The sequence below is a fragment of the Dipodomys merriami genome, unplaced genomic scaffold (assembly GCF_024711535.1).
Source record: "Dipodomys merriami isolate MVZ:Mamm:240054 unplaced genomic scaffold, mDipMer1.0.p SCAF_730, whole genome shotgun sequence".
Lineage (NCBI taxonomy): Eukaryota > Metazoa > Chordata > Mammalia > Rodentia > Heteromyidae > Dipodomys > Dipodomys merriami.
Genome location: NW_027206325.1, coordinates 356,300 through 368,799, shown reverse-complemented (window position 1 = coordinate 368,799; position 12,500 = coordinate 356,300). Strand labels below are relative to the sequence as shown.

Sequence of the window (12,500 nt, the reverse complement as noted above, 5' to 3'; positions counted from 1 at the left end):
GACACATGCACAGACAGATGGACAAACACAGAGACCAGACAGACAGACAGACAGACAGACACAGACATACACAGACAGACAGACACAGACAGACACAGACAGACAGACAGACAGACACAGACAGACACAGACAGACAGACACAGAGACAGACAGACAGACACAACAGAACGGATAGACACACAGATTCACAGACCAGACCAGACAGACAGACAGACGGACGGACGGACGGATACAGAGACAGACAGACACAGACTAGACAGACACACAGACAGACACACCACAGAGATACGGACAGACAGACAGACACACCACGGAGATACGGACAGACAGACAGACACACCACGGAGATACGGACAGACAGACAGACACACCACGGAGATACGGACAGACAGACAGACACACCACGGAGATACGGACAGACAGACAGACAGACAGACCGAGACCAACAAGACAGACAGACAGACAGACAGGTAGATGGAGACAGACAGACACACACATACACAAACCGGACAGACAGACAGACCGACCACAGAGACACAGACAGACAGACATAGGGACAGACAGACAGACATGTAAACAAAGACTCCGACAGACACACAGACAGACAGACACAGACACAGAGACCAGACAGACAGACAGACCACAGAAACACACAAATAGACAGACATATACACAGACAGACAGACAGACGGATACAGAGACGAACACACACAGATAGACAGACACAGAGACAGACAGACAGACACAACAGAACGGATAGACAGACAGATTCACAGACCACACCAGACACACCACAGACAGACAGACAGACAGACAGACAGACAGACAGACAGACAGACAGACAGACAGACAGACAGACAGACGGACAGATACAGAGACAGACAGACACAGACTAGGCAGACACACAGACAGACACACCACAGAGATACGGACAGACAGACAGACACACCACGGAGATACGGACAGACAGACAGACACACCACGGAGATACGGACAGACAGACAGACACACCACGGAGATACGGACAGACAGACAGACACACCACGGAGATACGGACAGACAGACAGACACACCACGGAGATACGGACAGACAGACAGACACTGATAGACAGACAGACAGACACAAGAGACCGGACATACGGATTCCCAGACCCGACCAGACCACAGAGACACAGACAGACAGACAGACAGACAGACATCGGAACAGACCAGACAGACAGACAGACAGACAGATACACAACAATAGACAGACAGACAGACACACGGACACAGACACCAGACAGATAGACAGACAGACAGAGAGACAGACACGGACAGATACACAAAACAACAAGACAGACATACAGATGCAGACAGACACACAGATTCACAGACCAGACAGACAGACAGACAGACAGACAGACCACAAATAGACATATATAGACAGACCGACAGATACAGAGACAGACAGACCAGACACAGAGACACACGGACAAACACAGACAGACAGACAGACACAGACACGGAGACAGACAGACAGACAGACAGACCGAGACCAACAAGACAGACAGACAGACAGACAGGTAGATGGAGACAGACAGACACACACATACACAAACCAGGCAGACAGACAGACCGACCACAGAGACACAGACAGACAGACATAGGGACAGACAGACAGACATGTAAACAAAGACTCCGACAGACACACAGACAGACAGACACAGACACAGAGACCAGACAGACAGACAGACCACAGAAACACACAAATAGACAGACATATAGACAGACAGACAGACAGACGGATACAGAGACAGACAGACACAGATAGACAGACACAGAGACAGACAGACAGACACAGACAGACAGACACAGACAGACACAGACAGACACACACAGACAGACAGACAGACAGACCAAGACCAAGAAGACAGACAGACAGACAGGTAGATGGAGACAGACAGACACACACATACACAGACCGGGCAGACAGACAGACCGACCACAGAGACACAGACAGACAGACAGACATAGGGACAGACAGACAGACATGTAAACAAAGACTCCGACAGACACACAGACAGACAGACACAGACACCAGAGAGACCAGACAGACAGACCACAGAAACACACAAATAGACAGACATATAGACAGACAGACAGACAGACACACAGACAAAGCAGACAGACAGACACAGAGACACAGACGGACAGACACGACAGACCAGACTAATCACACAGACAGATGGACGGACAGAGGGACAGACGGACGGACAGCCCCAGGAAAACAGGGAGGGAGACTCCTCGGCACAGTGGTCACCCAGCCTTCCCCCCAATCCTTCCCCCCAATCCTTCCCCCCAATCCTTCCCCCCAATCCTTCCCCCCAATCCTTCCCCTCAATCCTTCCCCTCAGTCCTTCCTTCCTTCCCCTCAATCCTTCCCCTGAATCCTTCCCTCCTTCTTTCCCCCCAATCCTTCCCCTCAATCCTTCCTTCCTTCCCCCCAATCCTTCCCCTCAATCCTTCCCCTCAATCCTTCCTTCCTTCCCCTCAATCCTTCCCCTCAATCCTTCCCCTCAGTGCTTCCTTCCTTCCTTCCTTCCCCCCAATCCTTCCCCTCAATCCTTCCCCCCTTCCTTCCCCTCAATCCTTCCCCTGAATCCTTCCTTCCTTCCTTCCCCCCAATCCTTCCCCTCAATCCTTCCCCTGAATCCTTCCCCTCAATCCTTCCCTCCTTCTTTCCCCCCAATCCTTCCCCTCAATCCTTCCTTCCTTCCCCTCAATCCTTCCTTCCTTCCCCCCAATCCTTCCCCTCAATCCTTCCTTCCTTCCTTCCTTCCCCTCAATCCTTCCCCTCAATCCTTCCTTCCTTCCTTCCCCTCAATCCTTCCTTCCCCCCTTCCTTCCCCTCAATCCTTCCCCTGAATCCTTCCCCTCAATCCTTCCCTCCTTCTTTCCCCCCAATCCTTCCCCTCAATCCTTCCTTCCTTCCCCCCAATCCTTCCCCTCAATCCTTCCCCTCAATCCTTCCCCTCAGTCCTTCCTTCCTTCCTTCCTTCCCCCCAATCCTTCCCTCCTTCCTTCCCTCCTTCCTTCCTTCCCTCCATTCTTTGCCTCCTTCCCTCCTTCCTTCCCCCCAATCCTTCCCCTCAATCCTTCCTTCCCTCCTTCCTTCCCCCCAATCCTTCCCCTCAATCCTTCCCTCCTTCCTTCCTTCCCCTCAATCCTTCCTTCCCCCCTTCCTTCCCCTCAATCCTTCCTACCCCTCTTCCTTCCCCCCAACCCTGGTGACCCTGCCCACCCCAGGCCGACCTCTCACCCCTGCTGACTCTCGCCCTCTGACCCCGCAGTGCCTGGTCCTGGAAGACTCCCCCCATGGCGTGGCAGCCGCCCGGGCAGCGGGGATGCAGGTGGTCATGGTGCCCAGCGTCCAGCTCGACCTCGAACTCACGGCCGGGGCCACCCTGCTGCTGCCCTCCCTGGACGACCTCCGACCCGAGCTGTTCGGCCTGCCCGCCTTCGACTGACCTACGGACAGACGGACGGACACTGAACACCAGGCCAAGACATGACCTCTGGAAATAAAGGGAATGAACACAGGAAGGGCCTCACTGAGTCATGAGTGGATGGATGGATGGATGGATGGATGGATGGATGGGTGGATGGATGGGTGGATGGATGGGTGGATGGATGGATGGGTGGATGGGTGGATGGATGGATGGATGGGTGGATGGATGGGTGGATGGATGGATGGGTGGATGGATGGGTGGATGGGTGGATGTGTGGATGGATGGATGGATGGATGGATGGATGGATGGATGGATGGATGGATGGATGGATGGATGGGTGGATGGATGGGTGGATGGGAAGATGGATGGATGGATGGGTGGATGGATGGATGGATGGATGGATGGATGGATGGATGGATGGATGGATGGGTGGATGGATGGATGGATGTGTGGATGGATGGATGGATGGATGGATGGATGGATGGATGGATGGATGAGTGGATGGGTGGGTGGATGAATGAGTTGATGGATGGATGGGTGGATGGATGGGTGGATGGATGGATGGGTGGATGGATGGATGGGTGGATGGATGGATGGGTGGATGGATGGATGGGTGGGTGGATGGGTGGATGGATGGATGGATGGATGGGAGGATGGATGGGTGGATGGGAAGATGGATGGATGGATGGGTGGATGGATGGGTGGATGGATGGATGGATGGATGGGTGGATGGGTGGGTGGATGGATGGATGGATGGCTGGGTGGATGGATGGATGGCTGGATTGATGGATGGATGGATGGGTGGATGGATGGGTGGATGGATGGCTGTTATTTCCTGCGCAGGCCCCTCCTCTCCCCCTCTGCCTGTGGGATTTGTTCCATTTTCTTCTGTGTCCTCTGGTGCTGCAGACGTTGGTTGTTCAGCCTTGTGTCTAAAAATATCAGGCTGTGCTGAGAATAGCTCGGTCTCTCGCTCTTCAAGGCCAGGCTGGGGCTGAGCGCTGGGAATCAAGTGGGTCAAGGTGACAAACCCAGGGAAAGAAATAAGAGCAAAAACAGTAACAACATCAACAACAATGTCATGAATAATAATAACAGCAATAATGACAACAATGATCCTATGAATAACAATAACAATAACTACAAGAATAACAATCTTACATCACAAGGACAGTAACAAGAGAAGCAAAAATAGCAATAACCACAGTAATAGTAGACATAATAACAATAACTAAAACAGTAACAACAATAACTTCAACAACATCAATAATAATAACAGTAACAAAAATAACAGTAACAGTAATAACAATTACAGCAAGAATCACAATAACAGCGAAGCAATAATAGCAATAACAATAACAATGACATAATAACAATATCAATGACATAACAGTACTAATAATAAGAACAGTAACAGTAAGAGCAATAACAGTGACAGCAATAATAGCAATAACAATAATATTAGCAGTAATAACAGCAATTTCAGTAATAATAGTCATAATAATAACATTAACAATAAACAATAAGAACAATAATAATACCAACAACAACCATAACAATAATAGTAATAACAATAGTAACAGTAACAACAACAATAATACCAATCCATCCACCCATCCATCCACCCATCCATACTCCCATCCATCCATCCATCCACCCATCCACCCATCCATCCACCCACCCATCCACCCTTCCATCCATCCACCCATCCATCCATCCACCCTTCCATCCATCCATCCACTCATACATCCATCCATCCACCCATCCATCCTCCCATCCATCCATCCATCCATCCATCCATCCATCCACCCATCCACCCATCCATCCATCCATCCACCCATCCACCAACCCATCCATCCATCCACCCATCCATCCACCCATCCATCCATCCACCCATCCACCCACCCATCCACACATCCACCAACCCATCCATCCATCCATCCATGCATCCATCCACCCATCCATCCATCCATCCATCCATCCATCCATCCATCCATCCATCCACCCATCCATCCATCCATCCACCCATCCATCCATCCATCCACCCAATATCCATCCATCCACCCATCCATCCATCCATCCATCCACCCATCCATCCACCCACCCATCCACCCATCCATCCATCCACCCATCTTTGTACTCATCCATCCATCCATCCATCCATCCATCCATCCATCCACCCATCCATCCATCCATCCATCCACCCATCCATCCATCCACCCATCCACCCATCCATCCATCCATCCATCCATCCATCCATCCATCCATCCATCCACCCATCCATCCATCCACCCATCCATCCATCCACCCATCCATCCATCCATCCATCCATCCATCCATCCATCCACCCATCCATCCACCCATCCATCCACTCTTCTTTGTTTTGGGGGATGGGGGTAGGGAAGGGGTGGAGTCTCTCTTGGGTCTTGAACTCAGCACCCTGAGTTCTCTGGTCCCCTGATTGACCCTGATTTCAGCTCTAGGAAGCCCTAGAGACCAAGATGGCGCCACTTCCTGTTTCCTGGAGGAAGTCAGGGAGTTTCCTGATGGAATTTCCTGTCCCTGGGAGCCATAGGGACACCAAGATGGCGCCACTTCCGGTGTCCTAGTGATTTCTTTGGAGACCAGGATCCTGATTTCCTCTTCCTCTTATGATGATTATTGTTATTTTTTATTTTATTATTTATTTTATTATTATTTTATTATTGATTATTGGTATTTCTATTTTATTCTTTATTATTATTATTACTATTATTGTTATTGTTACTATTATTGTTATTAATATTTATATTAATATTAATATAATCATTACTATTATCATTACTATTATTAATATTATCATTGTTATTATTGTTATTATTATTCCTATTATTATTACTGTTGTTGTTATGGCCATTTTTGTTATTATTACTGTTATTGTTGTTATTATTATTGCTATTATTATTAGTTATTGTTACTATTATGGTTCATATTATTATTATTATTTATTTATAGTATTTGTTTATTGATTATTTTTATTGTTATTACTATCATTGGTATGTTTATTATTTTATTAATATTAGTATTATCACTGTTATTATTTTATTATTATTTATTATTATTATTATCACTATTATTACTGTTATTGTTGTTATTACTACACTTATTACTATTATTATTATTATTACTGTTATTATGATTATTATTATTACTGTTATTACTATTGTTACTATTATTGTTGTTGTTGTTATTTTTTATTTACATTTTTATTTTTATTTACATGTTTATTTATTTATATTTTTATTATTTTGATATTGTTATTCATTATGATTGTTATTATCACAATTATTGTTATTACTATTATTATTATTACTATTGTTATTGTTATTGTTACTGTGGTTTTTGTCATAATTACTGTTGCTATTAGTTATTATTACTATTATTGTTATTATTATTACTTTTTCGTTGTTTGATTATTATTATTAATTAATTATTTATATAATTTATTTATAGATTTGTTATTTTATTATTATTCATTATCATTATTTATTATTATTCATTATCATTATTTATTATTATTAGTTATTATTACTATTATTATTATTACTTTTTTGTTGTTTTTTATTATTATTATTCATTAATTTTTTATATTATCTATTTATTTATAGATTCATTATTTATTATCATTATTTATTATTACTATTGTTGTTACTATTGTTATTATTATTATTTATTTTATTGTTATTAGTATTACTTATTATTATTACTGTTATTGTTGTTATTTTTGTTATTATTACTGTTGTTACTGTTATTATTACTATTAATATTTATTATTGTTATTATTATTGGTGTTATTGTTACTATTATTATTCATTATTTATTATTATTATTTACTATTATTATTATTTTATTATTACTGTTGTTATTATTATCATGATTACTGTTATTGTTGTTATTTTTCTTATTATTTCTGTTATTTTGTCATTCCTGTTCTCATTATGGTTATTATTACTGTGTTAATTGCTTTGGTTGTTATTATTACTGTTATTCATTATCATTATTTAGGTTATTATTTATTATTGATTGGTATCATTTATGTATTTATATATTTATTATTGTATTATTATTATTGATCACTGTTACTCCTGTTATTTTTGTTCTTATCACTGTTGTTTTATTAATATTATAATAATACTATAATATTAATATTAATATTAATAAATATTAATATTATATTATTATAATATTATTATAATAATATTATATAATAATAATTATTATTATTGTTATTGTTACTATTATTATGTATTTATAATTTCATTATTATTTATTATTTGTTATTATTTATTAGTATTATTTTTGTTATTATTGTTGTCATTATTACTATTATTGCTATTATCATTACTATTGATTATTATTTATTACTTTAGTATTTATTTTTACTATTATTTATTATTTATTATTACTATTTACTATTATTACTATTATTACTATTATTTATTATTACTATTATTACTATTGTTTATTATTTATTATGACTATTATTATCTTTATGATTGTTGTTATTACTATTATGACAGTTATTCTTGTTGTTACTATGACTCTTATTAATTAGTGTTCTGTAATTATTTATTATTGATTAATATTATTTAAGTATTTATTATCTTATTATGATTAATCCCTAGGATTACTGTCATTTCTGTTATTAGTACTATTATTTTATTCTTACTGTTCTATGCATTTATCATCATGTTATTATTTATTAATTACCATATTATTTATTATTTATTACCATTTTATATGATTATTTTTACTATTATTGTTATTATTATGACTCTTATTAATGATCATTATATCATTTATTATTTATTACTATCTTTATTTATTATTTTATATATTATTTTATTTATTATTTATTATTTATTATTATTACTATTTATTATTTATTATATCTGGTTGTGATTATTGTTATTATTACCCTTATTAATTATTTTTCTGTATGTCATGATTTATGATGGATTGATATTATTTCAGTCTTGATCTATTTATCATTTTATTATGATGGTTCACTATGATTACTGTTATTTTTCTCATTGTCACTATTATTTCACCATTCCTCTTCTCACCATGGGTATGATTACTCTTATTATCACTATTGTTGCTGTTGTTACTACGCCTCCTCCTCTGGGCGTCGCCTTGGCCGCCCCTCTGCCCCTCCCCGTCGCCATGGTGACGGCCCACCCCCTCAAAACCCCCCCTCGCGCTCCCATTGGCTGATTCCAGGCCTTGGGAGGCGGGCCTGGGCCCAGGGAACCAATCCCAGGCGGCCCCATCCCAGAATAATCCACACAGCCGTTGCTACGCAACGCGCGTTGCCAGGCAGAGCGCAGGGACGCTGCCATTGGCTGCCAGGAGGGCGGGCCTAACCTCAGGGGACCAATCACCAAGCCAGCGAGGCCTAGAGGGACAGGTGAAGCCACTGCGACGCACGGGACGCTGCCATTGGCTGCCAGGAGGGCGGGCCTTCGTCTGGGCCACCAATAGCGAGCCAGCACAGCCCAGAATAGCAGAGGCAGCTGTTGCTACGCAACCAGCGTTGCCAGGCAACGCAGGGGAGGCCGCCATTGGCTCCCAGGAGGGCGGGACTTAGTCCAATGGACCAATAGGAATCGAGTAAAAGGAAAAATGACATTTAGAGCGTCAGGGACGCATCTGACGTTGCGTAAGGGGCGGGACTAAGGTTCCAAACGTTCCTATTGGGTCTCAGCGCGCCAGGGGAGGGCGGGACTCAGTCCAATGGACCAATAGGAAGCGAGGAAGACGAAAAATGATATTTAGAGCGTCAGGGACGCACGTTACGCAGCGTGGGGGGCGGGACTAAGTGAGTAAACGCTCCCATTGGGTCTCAGAGCACTGGGGGAGGGCGGGACTTAGTCCAATGGACCAATAGGAAGCGAGTATGGGGAAAAATGACTTTTAGAGCGTCAGGGACGCACGTTACGCAGCGTGGGGGGCGGGACTAAGGTTCCAAACGTTCCTATTGGGTCTCAGAGCACTGGGGGAGGGCGGGACTTAGTCCAATGGACCAATAGGAAGCGAGGAAGACGAAAAATGATATTTAGAGCGTCAGGGACGCACGTTACGCAGCGTGGGGGGCGGGACTAAGTGAGTAAACGCTCCCATTGGGTCTCAGAGCACTGGGGGAGGGCGGGACTTAGTCCAATGGACCAATAGGAAGCGAGTATGGGGAAAAATGACTTTTAGAGCGTCAGGGACGCACGTTACGCAGCGTGGGGGGCGGGACTAAGCCTGTACTCGTTCCTATTGGGTCTCAGAGCACTGGGGGAGGGCGGGACTTAGTCCTATGGACCAATAGGAAGCGAGTATGGGGAAAAATGATATTTAGAGCGTCAGGGACGCACGTGACGCAGCGTGGGGGGCGGGACTAAGCCCCCCAGGGCCCCGCGCATGCGCACTCGGGGCCTGGCGCCCGGCGGGGCCGAGGTCGGAGCTGGTCGGCGGCATCGCGGGACCCGGATGTGACCACGGTGTGGGGGACGGGGAGAAGGGGGGGGGGGACTTGTATTTGGAAAGGGGGATCGGGGGGGGACGGGGAAGGCCGTGGGGGGGGGGACTTGTGTTCTGGTAGGGGGATTTCGGGGGGAGTTTAGGGCCTAGGGAGGGGAGGGGGGGCTTGTGTTCTGGAAGGGGGATTTGGGGGGACGGGGAAGGCCGTGGGGGGGACTTGTATTTGGAAAGGGAGATCTGGGGGGGGAGGTGAGGGCCTCGGGAGGGGAGGGGGACTTGTATTCTGGAAGGGGGATCCGGGGACGGGGAAGGCCGTGGGGGGGACTTGTATTTGGAAAGAGGGATCTGGGGAACGGGGAAGGCCGTGGGGGGGCACTTGTGTTCTGGTAGGGTGATTTGGGGGGGAGTTTACGGCCTAGGGAGGGGAGGGGGGGCTTGTGTTCTGGAAGGGGGATCTGGGGAGGGGGAAGGCCGTGGGGAGGGACTTCTATTTGGAAAGGGGGATCTGGGGGGAAAGAGGTGAGGGCCTAGGGAGGGGAGGGGCACTTGTATTTGGAAAGGGGGATCTGGGGAGGGGGAAGGCCGTGGGGGGGCACTTGTATTTGGAAAGGGGGATCTGGGGGGAAGGTGAGGGCCTAGGGAGGGGAGGGGGACTTGTATTTGAAAAGGGGAATCTGGGGGGGACGGAGAAGGCCGTGGGGGGGACTTGTATTTGGAAAGGGGGATCTGGGGGGAGGAGGAAGGGATGGGGTTGGGAGGGGGGACTTGTGTTCTGGCAGGGGGATTTGGGGGGATGGGGAAGACAGTCGGGGGGCTTGTATTTGGAAAGGGGGATCGGGGGGGGGGAGGATGAAGGGCTGGGGTGGGGAGGAGGGACTTGTATTTGGAAAGGGGGATCTGGGGAGGGGGAAGGCCGTGGGGGGACTTGTATTTGGAAAGGGGGATCTGGGGGGGAGAGGTGAGGGCCTAGGGAGGGGAGGGGCACTTGTATTTGGAAAGGGGGATCTGGGGACGGGGAAGGCCGTGGGGGGGACTTGTATTTGGAAAGGGGGATCTGGGGGGGAAGGTGAGGGCCTAGGGAGGGGAGGGGGACTTGTATTTGGAAAGGGGGATCTGGGGGGGAGGAGGAAGGGATGGGGTTGGGAGGGGGGACTTGTGTTCTGGTAGGGGGATTTGGGGGGATGGGGAAGACAGTCGGGGGGCTTGTATTTGGAAAGGGGGATCTGGGGAACGGGGAAGGCCGTGGGGGGGACTTGTGTTCTGGTAGGGGGATTTGGGGGGGGAGGTGAGGGCCTCGGGAGCGGAGGGGAGGCTTGTATTCTGGAAGGGAGATCTGGGGAGGGGGAAGGCCGTGGGGGAGACTTGTATTTGGAAAGGGGGATCTGGGGGGGGGACGTGAGGGCCTAAGGAGGGGAGGGGGGGCTTGTATTCTGGAAGGGGGACATGGGGGGAGGGGGGGAAGGCCGTGGGGGGCACTTGTATTTGGAAAGGGGGATCTGGAGGGGAGGAGGAATGGATGGGGTGGGGAGGGGGGACTTGTGTTCTGGTAGGGGGATTTGGGGGGACGGGGAAGGCCGTGGGGGGGTTCTTGTATTTGGAAAGGGGGATCTAGGGGGTGGGAGAGGGCGGAGGAAGGTCTGAGGTGGGGAGGAGGGACTTGTATCCTAGAAGGGGGATCTGGTGGGTGGAACGTGTGGATGGATATGGGGGGGACTTGTATTTGGAAAGGGGGATCTGTGGAAGGGGAGTTAGTGTCTAGGAAGGGCTGGAATGGGGAGGGGGGACTTGTATTCTAGAAGGGGGATCTGGGGGGGGATGAAAGGGTGAAGAGGGGAAGGGGGACTTGTGTTCTGGAAGGCGGATCTGAGCGGGAGTGGGGGAACCTGAGGAGGGACTTGTATTTGGAAACGGGGATCTGGGAGGGGGATGAAAGGACGGGTGGGGAGGGGGACTTGTATTCTGCAATGGGGATCTGGGAGGGGATGAAAAGGTGCCGTGGAGAGGGGGACTTCTATTTGGAAACGGGGATCTGGGGGGGTGGGCCTACGAACGACTGGGGAGCGGAGGGGGGACTTGTGTTCTGGAAGGGGGATCTGGGGGGGAGGGGAAGGCCGTGGGGGGGACTTGTATTTTGAAACGGGGATCTAGGGGGTGGGAGAGGGCCGAGGAAGGTCTGGGGTGGGGAGGAGGGACTTGTATCCTAGAAGGGGGATCTGGTGGGTGGAAGGTGTGGGGGGATATGGGGGGGACTTGTTTTTGGAAAGGGGGATCTGGGGGGGGTGAAGGGCTGGGGTGGGGAGGGGGTACTTGTATTCTAGAAGGGGGATCTGCAGGAGGTTAGGGTCTAGGGAGGGGAGGGGATGGGGAGGGGGACTTGTATCCTAGAAGGACGATCTGGTGGGTGGAAGGTTTGGGGGGATATGGGGGGGGACTTGTATATAGAAAGAGGGATCTGTGGGGGGGATTGGGCCTATGAAAGGCTTCGGTGGGAAGGGGGACTTGTA

At 47.1% G+C, this 12,500-nt stretch overlaps 2 protein-coding genes across 2 annotated transcripts in view; both read left to right on the top strand.

Annotated features, from left to right (window-relative positions):
* LOC138818299 (pseudouridine-5'-phosphatase-like) overlaps positions 1-3,579 on the top strand; it is a 15,261-nt gene extending 11,682 nt beyond the window's left edge. Inside the window, exon 4 of the mRNA XM_070009283.1 lies at positions 3,331-3,579. Within this exon, the coding sequence (XP_069865384.1) occupies positions 3,331-3,507 (177 nt within the window). The 3' untranslated portion in view covers positions 3,508-3,579. The remainder of the gene's footprint in view (positions 1-3,330) is intronic.
* A 6,373-nt stretch (positions 3,580-9,952) lies between these two features.
* LOC138818305 (neuroligin-4, X-linked-like) overlaps positions 9,953-12,500 on the top strand; it is a 31,393-nt gene continuing 28,845 nt past the window's right edge. Inside the window, 1 exon segment of the mRNA XM_070009292.1 lies at positions 9,953-10,016. The gene's annotated coding sequence lies outside the window, so the exon portion shown is untranslated.